The sequence below is a fragment of the Ambystoma mexicanum genome, chromosome 1p (genome assembly GCF_040938575.1).
Source record: "Ambystoma mexicanum isolate Mex_15411 chromosome 1p, UKY_AmexF1_1, whole genome shotgun sequence".
In the NCBI taxonomy this organism is placed as follows: domain Eukaryota; kingdom Metazoa; phylum Chordata; class Amphibia; order Caudata; family Ambystomatidae; genus Ambystoma; species Ambystoma mexicanum.
This window is the reverse complement of record NC_090921.1, coordinates 1,338,651,784-1,338,676,377: the sequence shown is the minus strand read 5'-3', so window position 1 is coordinate 1,338,676,377 and position 24,594 is coordinate 1,338,651,784. Positions and strand designations below refer to the sequence as shown.

At 48.4% G+C, this 24,594-nt stretch overlaps 1 protein-coding gene across 1 annotated transcript in view; it reads right to left on the bottom strand.

The window, feature by feature from the left end:
• The window catches only part of LOC138453982 (germ cell-specific gene 1-like protein), a 203,206-nt gene that overhangs the window by 106,782 nt on the left and 71,830 nt on the right, over window positions 1-24,594 (bottom strand). Inside the window, exon 3 of the mRNA XM_069607007.1 lies at window positions 18,805-18,852. Within this exon, the coding sequence (XP_069463108.1) occupies window positions 18,805-18,852 (48 nt within the window). The remainder of the gene's footprint in view (window positions 1-18,804; window positions 18,853-24,594) is intronic.

Genomic DNA, 24,594 nt, shown 5'->3' with positions numbered 1-24,594 from the left:
TCCCACAGGAGGGCAGAAATCCCCCAAACACTGGGCAGAACTTCTTTCCCAGGTATCCACCCAATTTCCAACCCAAAACCATCCATCCTTCTTTCCCCAATTCCCTGAGCCCAGACCACCTAATCCGGGAGAGGGGAGGCCAAGGGTAGAGGGGTACCCAAATCATCCCAACCCAGGGTATTACCTGAGAAGGGATAGCTACCCTTCCCGGGATCAGCCCAGGGGAGAAAACCGAACTCTGTATCAACCTGAGCGGGTTTCCCAACTTGAGCGCCAGGTCCAAAATATGGCACGGGATCTGGGTCACATACTGAGGGCTCAACAGAACCCTCAGATGAGCATGCCACCGCAGAATGCCCCAAACTCTGGCCCGGTGCTCCAGAACAATGACGGGGGCAGCACCCCGATAACCCACCGGTTCCCAGGGAGGAGGCACAAGGGGAAGGGGGGTGTAAAGCCTTGGAGGAAGCTTCCTTCCCAACTTGTAAACATCCCCTGGAAAACCAGGAACCGGAAACAAAATCTCCTACCCCTGAAAGTCTGCCACCCAAAGAGCAAAGAGGAGGTAGGAGAAACAAAGGACCCAAACAGACCCACTTTGTGGAGGAGGTACAGGTCTTCCAATTTGAGGGAGAGGGATCCTCAGAGGATCCTGGGAATAGGATCTTCTCCTTCAGAGATGGGGGAACTCCTCCCAAGGAAAAATGGGTCCCAAGAGATTCCAATCCAGACTGGGTAGATGTGGGGATTGAGCTGTCGCCGCCCATCATTCTATCCCAGAACCAACAAAACCAAAATCCCCTGGTTCAAACCCATCCTGGTGACTGCCTCCCAAAAGGCAGGGGCGGCCCAGAACCGGAACCAGGGGAACCTAAAACCGAATCAACAGACTGGGTAGATGTGGGGATTGAGCTGTCGCCGCCCATCATTCTATCCCAGAACCAACAATACCAAAATCCCATGGGTCAAACCCATCCTGATGACTGCCTCCAAAAAGGGGGGGGGGGCGGCCCAGAACCCACAATGGCTCTGATCTCCAGTTGCCAACTTTTTCTTTTAGATTCCCAAGGCTCTCCACAGAATTCTGCCCAAATCTCTTCTCTTGCAATGTCCAAAACCAGAAAATTAGCCCACCAGTTGTCCAAAAATGTGCATTATCTGTGCCCCCTTGAGGAGAAGGAGGGAAGATACTAAGCCCCGGTACAAGTATAGGGGCAGGGTACAATTTTGGCACTGGTGGACACTGGATCCCAAGCTACCCTTCTGTCCAAAAGGGCCTTTGATGAACTGAATTCAGTTAGGGGGGAGAAGTACCAAATTCCCCTCACCTCTCTTCCTGGACAACTCCAGAACTTTGACGGGAAGGAGATTCCCTTCGCGGGGACTGCAGATTTGGACATCAAAATTGGGCGACACAAGGTGAAACACCCGGTCATAGTAGTGACTCCAGAGGGCACCCCTTGTTTACTAGGGAATGACCTCCTGAGAAGGTTTTCACCCCTAATAGATTGCGTAAACAAGGTCCTCTGGACCCAGACTAGCCGACCAATAAAATTAAAACAGAGTGTCAACCATGTTAGTTTAAATGGCACCTGCCACATGGTTGAACAAAAATCTGACCAAGTAGAATTTCACTTCCAGTACAACCAAATTCCAGACGTGACAGTAATAGCAGTAGGACAACAGACTGGTGATGGGGGGTCCTCTCTATTTCTGAAAATCAACCTTCCTTCCAGTTTAAGGTGGTATTCCACACTGGAAGGAAACACTCTGAAATTCTTTACCAATCCACATTCAGACACTCCCACTCCTACAGTCCAGAAAAATGTGAAATCAGCTCAGAGCCTGGCTGATATTCAGCAAATTGGAGATCAGTTGTTCATTCCTGTTCAGTTAAATGATGGGAAGGACTCTGTTCTTGCTCGAGTGTGTGTGAACAACGGTAAGAGTTTCCTCAGCGAAGCCATGTTCCGCCAACTCTCAAAAGATCCAGCCATTCCCACATTCAAACTGATAGACAAATGGGAAATGGATCTGGGAACACCCAATTCCAAACATCTCCTGCCAAGCAGGTGTATGCTCAAAATCTCCATTGGCAACAAAAGCATAGTCCATAATTGTTGGGTCGTGCGAGACGTCACTGCCGCCTTTTATTTAGGCAGTGACATTCTCAATCGCTTCGCAATTAGTTTGGACCTAATAAACTTCATAGCTTGGTCCTGATTAGCGGATAATCCCATGGGCTTTGATGATCAAGAAAAAGCATTTAGGTCAGCTCAATTGCTACCGTATGCAGTTGAAATTCAGATAAAGAGGAAGTCACCATCCCAGAAAGGACCCGACAATTCTCCCTGGAAGTGAAAGTTAAAAGAGGACAAAAATTGAAAACCCTGATGCTTATATTCATCTAAATGCTTCTCTCCAACACCAAGGGTTGGGGGTAAACCCAACACCATTAGTCAACATAGAACATGACACCATTCCAATAGAGGTGGATAACAGCGACTTACAGAGTATTATTCTAGCCGCAGGCACCATCATTGGAATGGCGGTTGATGACCGACATTTCTCCATTGATTTAGGAAAAGAACTGTTAGGACAAATCCCCAAGGACTGTTTTGACAGTGATGACAATACAACACCAGACAGGATTTTCACCCGGCATGGGGGGAACTTCCTGGTGTACACTTCGTGCCCTTATGGTAAGGAAGATGTGACTTGTGACTTCAGGAGGGATGAGGTGATGTTCCAGGTCCATGAGGGCTGCCTTTCCCACCTGAAGCCTCCAGTCCAAATCAGCACTCTGACCAGGGACTTCTCCACCCAGCTGGAGGAGGCCGCTGAGATAGCAAAACCAGAAGTCTTTCCAGGCTTCAGGCAGATGGTGGAAGAGAGAGTCAACCTAGCTGATGCCTGTGTGACTCTGGAACAGAAGCTAAAGTTGAAACAAGTTTTCTTGGATTTCCAAGATCTCTTTGCGGTAGACTCATATGACTGTGGTCGCACCGACATCCACACAACAACAATTCCCACGGACCCTGGAATGACTCCAGTGTTTGTGAAGCAATATCGTTTGCCTCTCGCATCCATGGAGTCCCTTACCGAAATAATTAAGAACCTTGAGTCCCGGGGAATAATCCGTCCAGTCCACAGCACTTTCAATAATCCGGTGCTGGGAATATTGAAGCCAAACGGCCAATGGAGACTCTGCGCCGACCTTAGGGAGCTCAACAAACGGGTCCATGCTTTCCGATGGCCTCTTCCCTACATTGACCAGGGGCTGACCCAGATCCAGGGGTCACAGGTATTCACAGCAATAGACCTGACCAATGGATACTGGACCGTGCCTGTCAGTAGGGAGGACCAATACAAACTGGCTTTTACCTTTGGGGGCCAGCAGTACACATGGACCGGGACTCCCTTCGGATACCTCAACTCCGGCAATGAATTCAACATTTTCCTAAGGCCATGCCCGACCTGGGTGCGAGGGGTAAACTGGCTTATGTAGATGATGTCCTCATCAAAAGTTCATCTGTGGAGGAACACATAGCAGAGATCCGTTATGTTCTGACGCAGTTGAGGGCCGCCGGAGCAAAACTTTCCTTTCAGAAAGCACAGTGGTGTAGAACCCGTGTTAATTTCTTAGGGCATGAGATTACTCCTCAGGGTCTCTGTCCCCAGGAAAAGAAAGTGGAAGCACTTCAGAAACTGAAGGATCCCACAACTCTGCGGGAACGAAGGAGCCTCCTTGGACTGACTAATTACAGCAGAAAGTTGATTGAGGACTACGCAGAGATCACCAGACCCCTGATTCATCTCTTGAAGGGGGGGGTCAAGTGGGAATGGGGTCCAGAACAATCTTAGGCAGTAAGACAACTCAAGAGAAGCCTCTCACAAGTGCCTTGCCTAGCTTACCCTGTCAGAAACAAGGAGTTCTTCCTGGAGACAGGGTTCTCTAATACGTGCTTGACGGCAGTATTATACCAAAAGCATGACAAGGTCAATAAAGTAATCTCCTATGCGAGCAAAACTTTATCCTCTGTGGAGGAAAAATTCAACGATTGTGAGAAGGCACTCCTGGCAACGGTGTGAGCATTGAAGAATTACCACCCGTTTATCCAGGGGGAACACATCATAGTGGAGACTCCACACCAGCCTCTGCAATATCTCCAAAGTGACAGAATCCGGGCCGGAAATGTGAGTAATTCCCGAATTACTTCCTGGATTCTGTCAATGCAAGGCTTTCCTGTGGAGGTCAGATATGGCCAAAACAAGAAGAGTCCCCTCGCGCAAGGTCTGGCTGACTTGCATGATTGTGCCAGAGAAAACTGTCTCGAGGACGAAAGTCTAAAAATCAAGGACAACATGGAGGCATACCTTAATTCCCCCCACAAAGTCTTTGAAGAAGACAAGTGTGAGGGAATGCCCACTGTCTATGTGGATGGATGCTCTTACCATGTTGACAACAATAGGGAAAAAGAACTCGTGGCCGGTGTAGGGAACGCATGGGCGAATGAGTCCCCAGAACCCTCCGCTGGATACAAAATTGGTCCCCGAAGTAGTCAGGTGGCAGAGTTAATGGCTGTGCATCAGGCCATCCTCACTGCTGTCCAACATCAACTCCACGAACTGGTCATAATCACAGATTCGGATTATGTACGGAACGGGTTTGTGGAGCACCTGGTTAATTGGAAAACCAGAGGCATGTTATGTGCTAATAACAAACCCCTGAAACATGGGAAGCTAATCCAAAATATTGATGATCTGGTCACATCGAATGGAATGACCATCTACTGGAAAAAGATCAAGGGTCATTCCAAAGTAGAGGGACCAGACAAAACTGGAAATTACTTAGCTGATCAGCTGGCCAAAACCAGGGCCATCAAAGGGGATCTAATAGAAATAGAGTCCCTTTTGGGGGAAATCCAGGTCACTGCTATCACTAGGTCCCGGACAAATGCTCACAATGATCTTTCAACTGCACAATGGAGTAAGGAGACCCCTGATGCTGATTTGATTACAGCTCAGAAGGGGGATCCAATAATTGATAAGTTTTACCAACACATTGAGGACCCTGAGAACCTTCCTCTGATGGATACCGATTACATTGGGAAAGAGGACCTAAGAGTGTTGATGAAATGTCCAAAAATGTTCCAAATCCAAGACGGTTTGTTGGTAAGGAAATCCCAAGCTGGCCATGATCAGTGGGTGGTTCCTACCTCATTCCGAAGCCTGATGTTAAGTCACGCCCATGATGCGGCCACCGCCGGTCATAGGGAGTTTCATACAACACTTGAAATCTTAAGAGGGGTTGCATACTGGCCACACATGGGGCAGGACCTCGACCAATATTTGAAGGGGTGTCTCGTGTGTGCACAATTTCAGCCATCATCCCTCACGCACCGTGCACCTCTCCAAAAGAGGGGGATGACATTGCCATGGTCAGATTTGCAAATCGACTTTGTAGGCCCTGTAATTCGCTCATCTAGAGGAAACAAGTAAATGTTGACTGTTACATGCTTGTTTACCAAGTGGGTGGAATGTCTCCCGGCCCCAAACTGCAAGGCAGAAACAGCAGCTGCTTTGATGATTAACCACATCTTTTCCCGTTGTGGTCTACCTCAAAGGATTGAGTCAGACAGGGGTAGCCACTTCACCAGTGAAGTAATGACAAAGATGTGGGAGATACTGGGGGTCAAAAGGAAGCTACATATTGCTTACAGGCCAGCTTCTTCTGGAGCAGTAGAGAGATACAACCAAACGATTGTGAGCATATTAAAAAAGTTTGTGGCAGATTCTGGGCCAAGTTGGGATATCCGACTACCTCTGGTCCTAATGGCCATCAGATCTACCCCTTCATCTGCAACTAAAATGTCACCATTTGAGTTGATGACCGGACGCAAGATGGTGCTTCCTCAGCATTTGCTCTACAGGACCCAAGAGCAGACACTGATAAATGCCTCCACAACTCATGAGCATGTGGAGAATTTAAGGAAACACCTCCAACATGCTTTTGCCTATGCTCAGCGGAATCTAGAAAGATCAGCTGAGAGTATGAAAACGCACTATGATTTGAAAACCACCAGGAAGAAATATGATGTGGGAGACCGGGTCTATCTATACAATTTCCAAAGGAACCAGGCCAAACAGCGAAACTTTTTGCCTACATGGAAGGGACCCTTTGAAATTATAGACAAGATCTCCCCTGTTGCCTACAAAATCTGCATCCCCAAAGGTAATTTGGCGGAAGGGGAAGATAAGTGGGTCCATATTAATCAGCTGAAGTGTTGCCATCCCAGGCACACTCTGCAACAACTGGAGGAATCCACTGGAATCCCAGAGGGGGCCGCTCCAGAGTAATTCAGTTCCAACCCTTTAATATTCCACATATAGCATATAAAATTCTGTGATTCTTGAATATATATGTTCTTGTCTCCTAATTTAAAAAAAAAATGTATATGTTCATATCTTCTGATTTATAAAATGTATATGTTCGCCACACCATTAATAGTGGTGGAAAAATGTCTAGGAATGTGTATTGCCGCTTTGCTTTATCATCCTAGGAGAGATGAAACCATGGAGACTGGCCAAGGAGGACGACCGGGGACCGGGAGCAAAGATCCGAGGGGCCCGGGGTACCGCCCAATCCTCCCATCAGGACCAGCAAGGAGAACTGATTGATCGACTGGAGGGAGGAAAAGATGCTGAACTGTGCCATCTACGGAATTGGAAGAAGATGAGGCGAACATCCCAGATCTTGCGAGTTCCATCAGTGAAAGGTCAGAATGGCCATCGCAAGAGGGGGGGCTTGTGGGATGTTTTTACCCATGCATCCAAGCCCTACCATAAAACTGTGCGTTACTGGCATTGAAAACATCATGATGGCCAGAACTCCCCAGAGAGTGCACAGGGAAAACATGAAGAATAGGCTGCCACCCATTTTTGCCTATGTTGTGAGCACAGGAGGGCATTGCCTAAAACCACCATTGGGCTACACACACAGTAGCCTGAAACCATTGGCAATGGCAATGCTGATTGCCAAAAGCAACCCAGAAGTGTGGGGAATTCATTTTCTTAATGTCAAAAATGGATGCAATACCGGTGCTCACCACTATCAGAAAGCCGGCGTTTTAAAACCACCAGACTTTTGTGTAAAACTGAACAGATGAACCCAAACCAGGCCAAGGAAAGACTTGCTAAGAGGTGGATACAATGTAAAACTATATACTGAAATGACTTGAAGGAAGTAATTATTTAATGTATATATAAAAAATAACTGCATGTAAGTTGGATTTGAATGTAGAAAACTGGGAACTAAAGTGACATTTAGCTGAATTCTGCCTGACAACTACCCCCGACAGGAGTTGAACTGGCTCAACAACTCTTCCCAGGCCTGGCTGCATCCTGCTGCCCCACCAAAAGGAGATCACACCTCTCTGATTGAATAAAGGGAGGGGTACCTGCAGACTGCAGGAGGTTGAACAAAGCCCTGTCCTGGGCTCAGGCAAATGTTATATTGGGGGGGCCATAAAATGGCTTCCTCTGGGAGGGGCAGTGCCTCTGCTAGCAAGCTTGGGGGAAGTGGATAAACCAGTTATTCCACCATGTGATGTGGGAAGCCACACCCCTTTTTGACCAGGGCATAATTTTAAAAAGATAGATAACTCATAGTGCGGACTGGTCAAAATTATATAAATAATATAATTATTCTTGGGATTTTTCCATGCACATTTTAAGAGGTGTTAGGGCCCTGTGGTGTATTCTGGGGGGTTGCTAGCGGAAAATAGGGTTTTACTCCAAATGTCTGCATGTTAAAAATCTGACACATCATCAATTAATGTCCATACTCCTTGGCTACATTTGTGTAATTTTTGGTAAATGTCTGATATTGGTAAACCAACCAAAACGCGCAAAAGTTGTCATTTCTGAATCCCAGCTCGCAGGAACTTGGGGCTTGAACAGAGACCTGTCTTAATTCATCTGTAATATGTACATGTAATGTCAACCACTTGTGTATCTGGGAAATATGTATTTGAATCAAATATATATTTGTGGGCAAATTGACCAGTGGAGGATCCTCTGACCCATAAACAGACCTCATCATGATGACAATCCGTTTCCTTCCCCCAATCATGGGAGAGGGGAGAATTGGGCCAATGACAAGTAGAGAGGGGCAGGCTCAGTTATGCCACGCACACACCCATTTTCAAAACACATAAAAAGGAACATTGAAACCCAGGTAGGGACATTCACTTTCCACTTTCTTGCGGGACGCTTTGCCGGGAGACTTCAGACTTCACATCCAGAGATCCAGACTTCAAATCCATCAATCTCCAGAACCTGTAGCAGAAATTAACCCCAGAATTTGTAGCAGAGAGGCCTGAATCCACAAGCTGAATCCTCTTCAGCAGGCCTCTAAACCACCCAAACTATTCAACAGCCGGGCAAGCTGTTTGAATTTTTTGCCAAGAACTTTTGCGAGAACCTGTAGCAGTATCCAGAAAGCAGTGCTGTATCCGGAACCAGAGAGAACCACAAACCAGACCGTTGTGAGCAGAACCGGTGCTTGACAGACCCAGAGAGGAGAGCTGACCCAGATAGCCGGGACTTCAGAACCACCCGCCGGAAGTCCCGTCCAACCTGACCAGACCTTGACGGCTTATTTCAAAAATATAGTGTGAGTACTCAGTGTGCCAAAACCAATCGCTTAGTTTAAAATAATCTAATCCAAACTATTTTAGCCTATTAGAACTGCCCCCTAGAATCGTGTCATTCTGTCATCTTTAAAACTGAAAACTGTCATCTGTCATTTTGAACTTTTAAATTTCAAATCCGAAAAACTACCTTCACAAAATCGTCCGTATCTCCGGAACCGTTTGTGCTAGGAGCGAAACTTTTATCTTAAAGCTAAGATTCTAGGCTTTCCAACGAACCTAGAACCGACTTCCTACTCCTTATAGGGCCTCCGTAATTACGCTCGACGCATGTGATTAAATTTGCCGCGATTTGACATTTTGCACAATTTCAGCCACGTGTAAAAATCAGCAGCTCCTTGCTTTCCTTTGCTAAAATTCATTTTAACCTGCTAGTTACTCATAGGGCATTGCTAAAGTGAGCCTGAACTAATATAAACTAGATATCACCCACTCTGAACCTCTAGAGGGAATTAAAAGCATTTTTAGCACATTTCTCACTTCATTGTCATCACATTCAAAGCATTTTGGGCCTGTGTTTCAAACTTCTACCTGTTTTCCTCTAAGCTTGCTGGGGGGGAACTGAATTTCGTATTGTATTTGATTGCATTCCTGAGAACTGTGTGCTCCTCTTTCCATCTCCTTATATTGCATAAAGGGGGGGAGTGAATTGTTCAAGAAAAAGTGATCATATTATCTTTTGGTTGAAATCATCTCAAGGTTATTTCTGTGTTGTATTCTGTCTCACCTTGCCTTTCCTTGAACCATATAAAGCATTCTCTGCCACCTTATTCTTCTTTTCCTATTCATAAGTATCCCAGAACTATGCTACTGTAGCATTACCTATTGCTGATTACTGCTCATATTCACAAGTGTGCTATCCATTATCAATTTATTTATAGAAGTGTGATATATATATATATATTGTTTAATTTTTCAAATAAACCTTTTAAATTTGCAAAACAAATCTACTTCTTGGCTCAGTGGGGTCAGGGGGATTCTAAGAGAGGGGTGTTATACAAGGGTTCATCATCCAGATTATAACTTGCCATAAAAATATATAAATAAGGGCTTCCCTTGGGCATCCCAGACAAGGCACTGACTTAGTGGGATTGCTTGATTGGAGTCACTTACAGCCTCCATGACAACGGTATCCATTTTGGGGCTTCTCCAGGTGGCACACACAGCGGGGATTTCCTTTGAACACACGGTTGTTCCGAACGAAAAGCAAACAGCTGATGCAGCATCCAGCTGGCGTGGCTGAAGACGTGCTCGCAGCGGAGCTGCAAAGAGCACAGGAGGCCTTTTCTCCTGGCCTTCTCTCGTCCCATAGGCCAGTCCACCCTTGCCTCTAACCCATTTTGGACTTTATTGCGAGACTGAGGGCTAGAAAGTGTGGCTCTGGGTACTTGTGTTTCTCTCAACGACATTCCTCTCTCCTTTCTCAATATATCCCTGTACTGCGGGGAGGGCGACTGACTCCAAAGGCCCAATACAATGTTTACATGATCCTTGATGTTATTGAAAATGCATGCCTGATCTGGCACCTACAATGGGACATGTAGGCCAAGTGCCCTGGAGGTGGAACACCTTTTGCCACCCGAGCAGTACTTCTAGTTTCTCCCAGGTGTTCTTAGAAGCAAAACATGAGATGCCTCTGTGACCTTACTGTCTATCGTCCAAATATGCAATTGGAGTTTAATCCATGCATTGCTAACTCCTGTTGCCAACAAACTACCACATCCATTTTCAGCAGGATTATGGAAATTGGGATTACAAAAGTGAATCTGGAGTCAAATTAAACACAATTTGATCCTGAAACAGTTAAATACGTGTTAAATGTGTTGCCTCAAATCCAGCCAGTTTTACTTCACATGAGTTAATTATGTCTGGGGAACTGGGCTGTATTCACACCTCTTTGATGAGCAATACCTCGGAACCTTTCCATCTAGGAGAAATTCCTGTGAGCGACACGAAGGCCCATTCACACCTTCTTTGAAGGGGATGGGGATCCAGTCTGGAGGCCTAGATATACTGGATGACTAGAAACACAGCAGCTAGTGCCACCTTATTTGCCGGCCTCCCAGGTGGATTCCCCTTCAGGTTTGGTGGGAAGAGATGTGCACTGGGAGAGATCACATCCACTCAATGAACGCCTCTGCCTTTTTTCTTTAGTGGTGGCGCTACAACAGTGGGCTTCATTATAAATATTCCGGTCCGGTAACAACGGTGCCGGTAAGCTACCGGCACCGTTGTTACCGGACCGGCATACTCAGAGTTCTGCGAGCGGGTGCCTTTTAGCCTGCCACGTCTGACCTGGCGGGCGGAACGGCACTGCTTGCAGACCTTGATGGATGCACCGGCCCTGTGTCCAACAGTGCCGGTGCATCCGTCCTCCCCATTCCCATTGAGTCCAATGGGACTCGAGTGTAAATGGGGAGTAATTTTCCCGGCACCTGGCAATGGGGAATTACTGGCACAGCCTGGGCTTGTAATGCCCCCGTAAGTCTCCATTCCCGGGGGCTGGAAAACAAATGACTCCGGCGGCAGCCGTGCCTTTTTACCGGCACAGCTACCACCAAGGTTATAATGAGGCCAAGTGACATCCAAGCAAAGGAAATAAGTTTTCAGTGGTGAAAGCTAGGGGGAAATTGGCTTAGGGTTTGTCAGGATTGGTCACTCCTCCTGGCTGTAGGGTTGATTGATTGATAGGTTATTTATAATGCACCTATACACAAGTGTTTCAAGGCGCAACCAGGTAGGGAGGGGAAAAACAGGAGAGAAGAAGACAAACGATCTTACTAGGCCTAGTATCATTTAGATTGTGCAAGTGCGCAGACAAGAAGTGCAGGGGAGGGGAAAGGGGAGAAGTGCACCCAGTGGAACCGTACCCTGGGTTAAGTGCAAGGAAGGCAGGGCCTCCAAGGGGAACATGCCCTGGAAGTGCAAGGAAGGCCAGATGGCAGTGCAGGAGGGTCTGAAGGCAAGTGCTAGGGACTGGGTAGGGGGATGGGCGGGGGCAGGTGTCCTGTATGACTCAGAGAGGCACCAGGAGCCAGTCAACATAACTGAGCATGAGGAAGGGAAGGATAGCAGAGGGAAGGCAGACAGAAAAGGAGGTGTAGAAAGGTTAGCAGGGGAGAGGCAGAGAGAAGGAAGAAGGGAAAAGGAAGGTCTTGAGAAGCTTCTGGAACTTAAGGCGGTCCGGCTCAAGGCAGAGAGTAGCAAGGAGGCCATTCCAGAGGGAGGCACCTGCAGAGAAAGATATCTATCTCACAGTCTCTACTTGCAGCAGTGACTCACCCGCAGAGAATTGAAAGTAGACACGCGGAATGCTCTGGAAGGAAGGTACTTAGGAAGAGAGTGTTGGAGATAGTACAATGCAGAGGGTCTTGTACTTGATCCTTGCAGCCACTGGGAGCCAGTGGAGGGATTTCAGAGCCGGAGAGATGCGGTCCCTGGGCTTGAGGCCAAGAATAAGTCTGGCGGTCCTGTTTTGGATGAGTTGCAGATGGTAGAGTTGGGTAGATTGAGAAAGAGGCTGTTGTAATAATCAAGCCTACAGAGAACCAGGGCTCTGGAGACAGTGAGCTTCTGGGGGAAGGTGACAAAGGTAGAATACCTCCTAGGAGGTGCAGTTGGAAATGTCTGTGATGTCTGGAGAGAAGGAACGAGTGGAGTCGAAGATGACCCCAAGGTTTTGTGCCTCACAAAAGAGTGCGGGCACAGGACCAAAGGAGGCTGGCCAGAATGAAAGGTGAAAATTGGGAGCAGGGGTCCCAATGAGAAGGATCTCCATTTTACTGGCATTAAGGCAGAGCTCATTAGAGGCACACCATGCCTGAATAGTGGAAAGACAGTGAGGGATGAGCGAGGAGGCCGAGGGTAGCCTGAAAGAGAGCTGGGTGTCATCCGCATAACACTGAAAGTTAGAGGAAACGGCAGGCCAAAGGGGCCAGATAGACATTGAAAACCCAAGGCGAGAGGATAGATCCCTGGGGAACACATGTTGAGAGTGTGATGGAGGAGAGGAAGGACCCAAGTTCAACCTGGGAAGGTCGGTCTAAAAGGAAAGAGGATAGTCACGCCAGAGCCAGATCCGTGATGCCCAGGGTATCTCAGAGACGGGTGATCAGGATGTTGCGGTTCACTGTGTCAAAAGCAGGTGAATGGTCGAGGAGGATGAGGACAGAGGGAGAGGTAGAGTCAAGGTTAGAGAGCAAATCTTCACAGTGTTCTGGAGAGCAGTGTCCGTGCATCAGCCAGACTGATGGTCATGGAGACAACCAACAGATTCAGTGTGGAGTGAGATAGCCAATTTCTCCAGGGGTTTCCCCAGGAAAGGAGTAATAGAAATTGGGCGATAGTTTGCTGGGATGGAGGGGTCGGCAGAAGGGCTTTTTGAGCAGGGGGTGCATGAGGGAGTGCTTGAGAGGAGAGGGGAAAACTCCAGTGGCGAAGGAGCGGTTGCAGAGATTGGCCAACGCAGGAGTGAGAGAGTCAATGTTGTCCTTAATGGTTCTGGAGGGGCAGGGAGACACCTGATTGCATGATACTTTCATAGACCAGACTTTTCTGGAAACCGCATCAGGTGTGACAGGAGAGAGGGAGTAGAGGAGGAGGGGAGAAGGGGCAGTCAATGAGGGCCTGAGAGAGGTAGAGGGTGGAGGGGAGCAGATGAGAGCGAGGACAGAATGTCCTGAGATTTTGTGGTGAAATGAGAGGCCAGGGCCGAGCAGACGGCCTGGGTGGGTGTGGTAGAGGAAGATACTGCAGTAGGATTGGCCAGCTCCTTGCAGATTTTAAAATGTTTGCTGTTTTGTTAGATGCCGTGGATATGCGGACTTGAATGTAGACTCTTTTTTAGAGAGGATGGAGAGTCTATATCGCCTTTGAAGAAGGTGGCAGGCCAGTTTGTCAGAGGGTGAACCTGAAGCTCCCCACTTCCATTCAGCTGCTCTGCACTTGCGTTTTAGGGTGGCCAGGTCGGAGTCGTACCAAGAATTGCACTTTTTGGCAGGTTTCAGGTGGATCGTCATGACAGGGGCAAGGATGTCAAGAGTGTTAGAGATGGAAAGGTGAAAGTTGGAAAGGGCTGTATCAGGATGGGAGTAAGCCACAGGAGTAGGTGGAGGAGAGTAGGTGGAGGCAAAGGCTGCCACTGACACACTCTTCACGGGTTGGATGAACGTGAAGGTGGGTGGCAGTGCTGGGTGGGCCATTGCCAGGGGAACAGGAAGCTTCAAGTGAGAAGTGAGAAGAAAGTGATCAGTCCAGGAGAGAGGGGTAGTAAGAGAGTTAGAGAGAGGGATGTCAGAGGAGATTAGAGCATCCGAGGTGTGTCCATCAGAGTGGGTCGGAGCAGAGGGTAGAATGGAAAGGTAGAGAGAGTTGCAGAGGTTGCAGAAAAGCCGTGAGGAGTCAGGAAAGTCCAGGTGGATGTTGAGATCCCCAAGGAGGAGAAGCTGAGAGGAGAGGAGAGATGAAGTGAGGTCAGCCCATTCAGAGAGGGTGGCCGGGCCAGGTGGCTTGTAGAAGGTGACCAGGGTTGGAGAGGAGCCAGAAGAAACAGAGATCCTGCAGACCAGGCATTCAAAGGAGGAGTAGGCTTGAGTTGGATGATGGAGACAGGAATCCACTCCGGAAAGATCAGGGCCACTCCGCCTCTGGGCCGGTTGGGCCTGGGCTTGGAGAGGATCTTGTAGCCCACAGGGAGAAGTGTGCCAAAATTCATGACAGAGCTGGCCTTAAACCATGTCTTGGTAAGAGTGAGAACATTTAGATCCAGCAGTTTAAGGAGGTGGCAGATGTCAGATGTGTGTGTTTGACAGCAGAGCAACAGTTTAGAGTAGCAGTGTGGAGCAGTGTTGCCACTTTTGAAAGACTTCTGGGGAGGGTTACAGGGATCCCCAGCGGGAGTGGCAGAGGAGCCTGGGAGGTAGAGACAGGAGGAGGCAGAAGAGCCAAGAAAGACGTGTATGGCAGAGGGGTAAGAGAGGTGGCAGCCAAGGGAGGCGACGTAGCCAGGAGAGAGTCATCTGGCAAGGGAGCCAGAGATGTAGAGGACGAGGGAGGCAAGGGAGCCAGGAGAGCCAAAGCTGGCAAGGGAACCAGAGTAGTGGAGGGATGGGGTGGCAAGATAGCCACAGAGGTAGCTGGCACGCGGGCCAGAGCAGCGGAGGGAGGGGATGGCAAGGGAGCTATGGAGGAAGAGGGTAAGGGAGCCAGGGTGGTGGACGAAGGTGGCCGAGGGGCGAGCGCAGAGGTAGCTGGGGTGATATGATATGATATTTTATTTCTAGCACGCCTATACACAAGTGTTTCAAGGCACGACGAGGCAGGGGAGGGGAACAAGGGGGACCAAGACAACAATCTTACTAGGCCCAGTGACATTAATAACACGCAAGTGCAGGGGAGAGGGAATGGGAGAAGTGCCAGGGGAGGGGGAGGAGGGGAAGTGCAAGACATAGGATCAAACATCAAAAAACAGAAGTGCGGCCAGCGGGTGGCAGTGCAGGGTTAAGTGCAGATAAACAAGTGATAGCTTAGTGCAGGTGGGGGATTGTAGAGTTGCAGAAACAGCCCCAAGTGCAGGGTTGCTAGGAGGCAGTGCAGGTGGTAGGGCAGGGACCTGGCTCCGTGGTTCAGAGGGTAGCCAGGTAACCAGTGCAGTATCAGACAGGAGATCAGCAAGGTAGCGGAAGAGAGAAGGCAGAAGCAAAGAGGAAAGTCTTGAGCTGCTTCCGGAACTGGAGATGGCATCAGCCTTAATCATTTTTTACTTCCCTGATCCGGAGTGCGCCTCTTAAGTAAGTCTCGAGCTTGGCGATTCTCTTAATTTCCCCATGACGAAGAAGGTTCACCCCAAAAGAGCCGATTACTTGAAAGGCAATTCCTAATTGATTTAAATACTGAGTGATACGCAATATGTTCTATATGTGTTTTACGGCTCCACTGAAATGTTTTATGATATACAAATTGTTTTTACCTAAATGAGCGTTCATATTATATATATATATATATTTTTTGTTTTTAACGTGCTGCTATATTTTCACCGCAGGTGTGATTAAAAATGACTCAAAGGGGGTTTGTTTAAGTCTCTTTTCTCCATTTAAGATGGCATGGTTTCGTATGGATATACTGGGAAATAATGTTTTGGTGATTGATAATTCTGATGATGATTACCTGTACTGTGAAGCATTAACTTGAGGGAACATTTGACAAAAAGGTTGTTAACGTGACAGGTGATTAGTCATAACCCGTACTGCTCCCCAACGTATTTGCTGCCTTTATCAATAAGGCCATTCACTGGTGCCCCAACTACTCCAAGGAAAGCTTTGAGTCTGGGCAACGCCGCCGGGCAGCCCCAGGCGAGGCCAGGTAACTGCTGCCCTATGGCAGCGGGCCACAGGAGAGGGGTAGCAGCCCTCCCCCAGGGCCCAGCTACCCTCTTCCCCAAACACACAAGGAGACACGCAGTATCATGCACTGCAAAGTGCAGGAAGGGTGAGGTGTGACTTTACACCTCACCCTTCCACAACAACAAATGGGTGCAAAGCACCCAGAGGAACCAAGGGCAGCAAGGCAGGGGAAATACAAAGAACCCCCCCCCCCAGGGGCCCAGACAGTCTGCTCCTCGGGGGCTGGTTTCCAGCCCCCACTAATGACAGACAGGGACCCAGGGGCTACCCCTGGGTCCCATATAAGGAGCTGCCTGCAGCTCACAAAAGCACATACTGTTTGTGGACCCTGCACGGGGACCCAAACAGCAATAGGGAGTTTGTTGTGTACTCAGCGTCTTCCTCTTTTTCTTTTCCACAATCACTCCCACCCTAGAAAAAGAAGGGAGAAGAACAACAAAGGGAAAACAGGACACTCTACGTGGCCACAACAAGTTGTGGGACAAAGAAGGTGGCACAGGCCAGAGGGGGTAACCCCAGGACCCGGTGCCCAAAAGTATGATATTATTAGGATATGCGATTATTGTTCATGTTCCATAACCATATCTGTACCAATAAAAACCTACGGTCTTTTATTGCCAACACTTGACCAAATGTTGTAGTGTAATAATTCAGGGGGAAGGTAAGGGTCGGCGGGACATGACACACACACCCCAACACAGCAAAGGTAAGCCTGCACATGGGTACAGCAGTTATGGGTGGGTGTAGGAGCTACTCCCGGCTTAAATGATCTGCATGCTCACTAAACATCACGCGCTCTTTTTATGCCCTTGGCATGGCGGTTTCACCGCAGCGTGAATAAGCAAGCACACATTGATGGAAATAAATAATTTAAAGGAGGGGCAGCAAGGTATTCAACTCAGCATATTTCTGCATCCTCGGGCCCCCAGGAGGAAGGTGGGAGAGCTCCCTGATGGCAGTAGCCGCCAGAGAGTCATGGTGGGGTGGGGGGCAAGTAAAGCGGGGTAAAACAAGTATTATGGGGCGTTGGGCTTGGGGTGAACAACAGGGAAAACAAATTCGAGAAGAGGGCAAAAAATCTAGAAAACGAAAGAAAGGGCATGGGGAGGGATGTTACAGATTGGTAAACTTGAGCGGATGGGAAACGAGTAGACCGCCAATGAGGTTGGGGAAACCAAATGAGGGTGTGAGAGGTCAGGAGACCTGGGAAACGAAGTAATGGAAGATAAGGGGACATGATATCGGAAACCAATGACTTAGGTAAGAGAGCCAGAGACCTCGGAAACCTAGTCGTGTGTAAGAGGCTGGGAGGCTTAGGTAACTGGGTATGGTGTAATAGGTCGGGAGCCCTGGGAGTACTGAGCAATGGCGTAAGGGGTGTAAGACCTGGGAAATTAACAAGGACGAAGAGGACGGGAGAGACTGGAGAAAGCTGTGTAAGATCGTTAGGGGGTGGGAGATCTGGGAAACCTGCAAGGGCATAAGAAGACGGGCGACCTGGGAAACGGAGGAAGAGGGCAAGCAAGGCAGAAGTGCAGGTAGCCTAGCGTTGGGGTACAGTAATTGTAAGGACCCCATGCTCAGTGTAGAACTCTGAGTATGCGTGGTACAAACGGATCACTTGTAAGTTACCTCCTGACTAATAAAACAACTGCGGCCTTTCCTACCCTAAAAAGTGTGTGTGTCCTGTTACCGATTGCATGATAAGGTGCAAAGGTGGGGGGGGGGCGGGTTGCGAGCTCCTAGTGCGGGAGCTCGGATGGAAGTTGTGAGGTGCTAGTGGGTGACAGGGCCACTGGGGCTAAGTGTGGGCTGTCGCTGCTAAGTATGGAAACCTAAGGCCACTGCTTACGGAAGGGTGGCTTTCTTTGGCAAAGGCATGACTCTCTCACGTTGTTCAGCAGCTACAAGCGTGTTTTGCCCATTTTCGGGCTGTGTTGGTGAGATGCAGCAGTCATGATGCCAGAGTCAATGAGTTCCAAAATGGCCGTATATTGGAGTGCCCATGAGCGGCGTGGCACCCCTGACCTGGTCATTGCTGTGGGCAGGAGAGGCTGCTTCTAGAGCTTGCCCACGCCCACCTGAGTATCAGCTTGTAGGTATTGCCACCAGAATGTTCCTATTTTAGATTTTTTAGACCTGTCCTTCCACCCTTGATTTTGTCAGCTGAGTTTACATGGTGGGAACTCGGTTTCCTCCAGCAACGTTCATATTATTGCTTGACTTTCGCTCTGATTTGCTTTTCCCTGCTCATCAAATCATTCTCTTGCTCTTATGATTTCTCTTGGTTCTGTTTTCTTCTGATCTGTTGTGCGTATTTTTGTCATCATATCATTATTGTGTACCAATTCACTAACTTTTGGGGAGCGCTTTAGATCAAAAGTAAGCAAGAAAACAAAGCTCCGAATAAGATCAGGAACGAAAGGCATAAGTGTGGCTATGTTTGGCAAAGGCAACACTGTATCAAAGTTGTTCAAGAATTACAAACACGTTTTGCCCATGTTCAGTCTTTGTTGTTGAGATGCAGGAGCCATCCAAAAATGGCAAACATGGCAAAGTTGTGCATCCTCTAAATTGTACAGTAGAACACAAGCATTCCCAGCATCCTGCACACAGCCCACTGCCCCATCCCCCAACTGTTTTTTTTTAATATGATATGTAAATAAGCAAGGAGCGTGTAGCCCACTTACCTTTCTCCGAATCTGGGGACAGCTCGATAAAGCTCCGACAGACCTCATCTGTAACGTGAAGGAGACACGTGTTAAATCATCATTTAGCCAATGAAAGTAATAGTCGCCCCAATGTACAGTGCGACCCCCTCACTCTGGCACTTATGGGAGTAGAGACAAACGTTAAGGGTGCCATTTTCGAATTGCCTCGAGGCGCCAGGAGTGAAATGAGCCCATCTGCTCCGACTGCTGCTGGGAACACGTGCTTTCTGGCAGTCTCGGATTGCGAGGCTGATGGAAAGACGCTGGATCCCTCTTTGCTTCCGCAACGCCGCGCATCAACGGCGCAAGACATTTTTTTACACGCGTGAGCAAGACACGGTGCAAACAATGCACGAAAACCCGGTCCCCCCAGGTTTTACTTGCAGTATGTTCACTCCGTGGTTCGAACAACAGACATTAGTAGGTGCACACGTTGGCAGTCCCGTCCGTGCAACCTGATGTTTTTTTCAAAGTGAGCCCCTTAGTGTGGAAGAGATTGACAGCACTTTGCAGGTCCACAGGCCGCGTGACCTTCAAATCATTAGCACTCCCTTTCTGCTTGAAGTAAACGATTCACTGCCCCTCCCTGCACCATCAAACTGTGTTACATCCAGGGGTGGACTAGCCTACAGGGTGCTCACGGGATTTCCAGTGGTGGACTGGCCTACAGAGTGCTCTGGGGGTTTCCAGAGGTGGACTGGCCTACAGGGTGCTCTGGGGATTTCTAGAGGTGGACTGGCCTACAGAGTGCTCTGGGGGTTTCCAGAGGTGGACTGGCCTACAGGGTGCTGTGGGGATTTCCGGGGGTGGACTGGCCTACAGGGTGCTCTGGGAATTTCTAGAGGTGGACTGGCCTACAGAGTGCTCTGGGGGTTTCCAGGGGTGGACTGGCCTAAATGGTGCTCTGGGGATTTCTAGGGTAGGACTGGCCCACAGTGTGCTCTGGGGATTTCCGGGGGTGGACTGGCCTACAGGGTGCTCTGGGGATTTCCATGGGTGGACTGGCCTACAGAGTGCTCTGGGGGTTTCCAGGGGTGGACTGGCCTACAGGGTCCTGTGGGGATTTCCGGGGGTGGACTGGCCTACAGTGTGCTCTGGGGATTTTAAGGAGTGGACTGGCCTACAGGGTGCTCTGGGCGTTTCCCAGAAGGACTCAACCCCATGGGTTCTCTTCTGTGTGGGTACCCTGGCTTTTTGCTCCTCTTACCCACTCTCCCAGTCACCAAACCCCTTTCCCTCCATTTCTCCTTATCAACCACATGCCTTGGAAGCAAAACATATCATATCTTATACTTCTTCCAGTACGTTTTTCCTTAATCTCAACACATGCTACATATCCTTTTTGTTATGTTTAACTACTTTTTAATCTCTATATTGTGACAAATGTGCTTTATAAGTCACTATTTGGACTCATTTGTAGAAACTTTCTCGGACACAGAAACCCCAAGCTCTTCTTAGTGGGGATTGACTTTCCCGCAAGGTGTATGGAGACCATTTTCAGGGGCCATGTTTTGTTTCCAGGCCACCCCTGGTTACATCCCCATAAGATGCTCAAAATCAGACACAAAGAATCCTAATGCGCAGTTTCTCCTTATCAGGGATATTGAGAACAGTCACACACAGTGTCTGCCTAGGGTCGGGGCAGGGGTTCTATATTTCATATTGGGGGGTACGGTCCCGGATCTTCCTAGGTGCACAGGCGAATACTTGACTCCATGGGGGCCAGCCCAAAACACTAGGCAAGGCAGACAATGTAGAAGGGTGCCGCTGCTGTGCAAGGTTCATTAGAGAGGGGACAGGCCCTGGAGTGCCCCTTTTGTTGAGATGGCCGGGCTGGACAGGTTGGGCAGCTACAAGAAGAACCAGGGGGCACGGGCAGCGAGCAGCCCCTGTGCCACCGTCGCTGCACCAGGAAGAATCAACTCTTTTTTTATTTCATCATCAATCACCAAAGTTTTTCCGAACCAACAAATTCAGGTCCAACAAACCATATTACGCCTTCACATTATTTCATAAATCACATTAACATAAAAGGCTTCCAAAATGTGTATCATTATTTACACACAGGAAAGTGCAAAGAAGAAATGCCATCAAAGCAAGAGAGCGCAACTTATGATGAGCTGTCATCCCAAAATGACAGTGATGTCTGTTTTCCTTAATTGCAGTTAGGTGACCCAGCCCTCCGTACTGGAAAAGCCCTGAAAATCAAGAGGGCAGGGTCTTTGTTTGGAGCAGAGTCTTTGTAGGTATAAGAACAGCAACAAGAGGGTGTGTCTGGGATACGCTCGCTGTCCTTCAGGTGGAGGAACCAAGAAGAATCCAAGGATGTTGGAAAAGACAAGAAGAGCCATAGAAGGCCTGACACAGAATCAACAACTAGCAGCAAGGACGAGGAGAGAATCCCTATAGCAGCTTGGAGCGATAATCATCAACTAGCAACAAGGACAAGGAGAGAATCCCTAAAGCAGCCTGAAGCGATTATCATCAAATATCAACAAGGACGAGGAGAGAATCCCTAAAGCAGCCTGGAGCGATAATCATCAACTAGCAGCAAGGACAAGGAGAGAATCCCTAAAGCAGCCTGGAGCGATTATCGTCAACTAGGAGCAAGGATGAGGAGAGAATCCCTAAAGCAGCCTGGAGCGATAATCATCAACTAGCAGCAAGGACGAGGAGAGAATCCCTAAAGCAGCTTGGAGTGATAATCATCAACTAGCAGCAAGGACAAGGAGAGAATTCCTAAAGCAGCTTGGAGTGATAATCCTCAACTAGCAGCAAGGACGAGGAGAGAATCCCAGAGAGAATCCCTAAAGCAGCCTGGAGCGATAATCATCAACTAGCAACAAGGACAAGGAGAGAATCCCTAAAGCAGCCTGGAGCGATTATCATCAAATATCAACAAGGATATGGAGAGAATCCCTAAAGCAGCCTGGAGCGATAATCATCAACTAGCAGCAAGGACGAGGAGAGAATCCCTAAAGCAGCCCGGAGTGATAATCATCAGCTAGGAACAAGGGCGAGGAGAGAATCCCTAAAGCAACTCGGAGCGATAATCATCAACTAGCACCAAGGACGAGGAGAGAATCCCTGCAAGAGTAAAGCAGCCTGGAGTGATGGTGAGAGCAACTAAGAGTAGGAAGCATGGGAGAGATGCGAGCCTCTGAAGCTTAGCAAAGTGGTTGGGGAATGTGGGGGGGGTGGAGGCCTAGAATCTGGGCCCAACAAGGAGTGCCGAATGAGAGGTGCGGTGGAGCTAGCGATGATCCAAAGAGGGGGAAAAGGGGAGAGGCAGAAGCAAGACATGAAGGAACCAGGATCAAGCAGACCGCTTTCATGCCTACGAGAGCCTAGAGAGGGCCATACTGACCAAGCATGCTGCAAAGCTCCCGTAGTGCATTGAGAAAGCCATGGTGAAAAGACACACTGCCTGGAACTTTGAGCGTGCGTCCCTGGGAACATTGAGAACGCTTCAGTGAAAGAGAATGGGACTTTGATTGCTAACTCCTAGAGCGCCTGGTTGAGAAAGTCACTTTGACAGTTTACACGGTATGCTGGAGGGAGGAGGCTGTGTGCCTCAAGCTTCATGAGCGAGACAGAGATGCTGAAGGATTGCAGTGCAAGGTCCAAACTCCTCAAGCCTCCAGAATGCAGAGGCGCAGACAGGGTAGGGCCCGAGCAGCCAAGGCCCACCCAAACCGTGTAAATACCCACTCAGCAGTGCTGTGTGGGCATGTACAGATGTTAAAGTCACTGCGATGGGACCAGGTGCAGGCCCCACTTGTTAGACAATCCTGGCTACGGCTCTGCTCCAGAGACGGAGATCTAGAAGGATTACAATGCATGCTGGATACAGGAGTGCAAACTCCTAAAGGAACTGGAGAAAAGAGACACTGGATCACGACAGCCTGACCCAAAACGATCAAAATAAAGGTTTGTTTAACTTGGATTCAATTAATAAAATCTTCATTACAACAAGGGTGTCATAAACTGCAAGTTTGTGCTTTTTAGCACACGGGTGCTGGTATTCTATGCAAGTTGCTACAGCATATTGGGTATGTCCTTGTTCGGGGCTTTGCAAGAGCCTCAATGCACAGTAGATATCACACATGTAAAAGCTCTTTAGGCGTGATAAGGGCCCTTTCTTCCAAAGTGGGGTGATAGTGGGTAGAAAAATAAAAAGGACTTAACAGTTTCAGGTTAAGCTAAATCACATAAAACAGGAGCATGCGCAGTTCACATCTCATTTTGAAGTAAGTATATCTAGTCTAAACTGTATGTAATTACAAATGAATGGGAAACGTCTCATTTTGCCTGCCTGTGTTTCCATATTGGGGATTAATTTATACCTGAAATACACTGTAGCGTAGCTGCCTTTGGCAGTCATGGGAAAGAAACTACCATCTACAAAGGATCCATATTATAGCAATAACACCCGATCCGGTGTCCCGGATCGGGTGTTATTGCTATTAGCAACTCAGCTTCTCAATTACGAAACGCGGGATGGTAACAGCAATGCATTTTGCTTGAAAATACTTACCTAAGATGGCCGCCTCTAGGCTGGAAGGCGTCCGTTTCCTCAGTGGACAGCAAGGACATGGAGTGGCAGCAGCAGGCCGAAGGAATTAGGTAAGTGGTGTATGGTGTGGGAACTGTAAGGGATCAGAACCCAAGGGGAAGGGAGGAGAAGGTGAGGGGAAGATGGTGGGGGCAGGGAAGAAGCCATCAGGTTGCTTGGAACGCGGGCTGAGATTGTGAGATCCAGCCCACGATCCGAGCGAACCTGATTGGTTGGCTCTCCCGCCCGGGTGCTATTTAAGTGTTAATAGTCCTCTATGGAAAATACTGGGAATTATGTGCCCAGAATCCAGACTTCAGACTAAGTCAACGGCGAGGCCATATAAGGAGGCATCAGGCCCGTAAATCCCAATTTGCTCGTAGCTGGTGCTCTACCACTATTAGCACTCAGCCGCAGGTCTTGGTGACAAGATGTGAGCCTGAAGTTTCTCCTTCACAACCGTTAGTTGAGAGAAGATGACAATAGAAAAACGATTCCAAGATTCCTATTGAGGAAATAATACGTGTGATCATGGGCTCAGAGGGTCCCCCAAGTTTAGATTAGATACAGTGGGGCATTAGGAGACACAAAGGCCCCAGAGTGCGACACCCAGAGGACAAGGAAGTAAGTGGGAGCAGGGTGGAGGTGTTTGGCGCACAGGGTTCCATGTGTTAATATCCCCGCAAAAATATTCCGATACATGCTGCGATATTGAGGCATTGACCCTGCGGGGGACACCCCCCATTATTTTTAAATGTGCTGGGGACACCCCCAAAAATTATCCCCCCAAAAATATCACCTATGGCGTTACAGACGACCATATATATGGCAATATTTTTGGTGGGGATAATATGTAGGGATACCGGGCACAGTGAGTGGCGGAGGAAATCCTGACATAAATCTAGATCCAAACATGTTGGGCTACATTGGTGCTTGTTGCCTGGAAGCTGCAGATCCTTTTTGCCTGCCTCGATCCGACAATTTCACTCCAGGTGCTAATTTTCCTTATTGAACCCAATTGTCTGATCTGGATTAGACGAGGTTTGATGAGAATCATCAAACCTTATTTATTAAGGAATTTAACATATGTTTACAAGCTCCATCATGTTTCAGGATGTCTTTGATGCTCAAATAATATGAGTTATTATGGCTTAAGGGCAGAATTTTGCTCTACAGAAGAAGTGGTCTCAAAGGTGGCATATTTCATGCTGCAC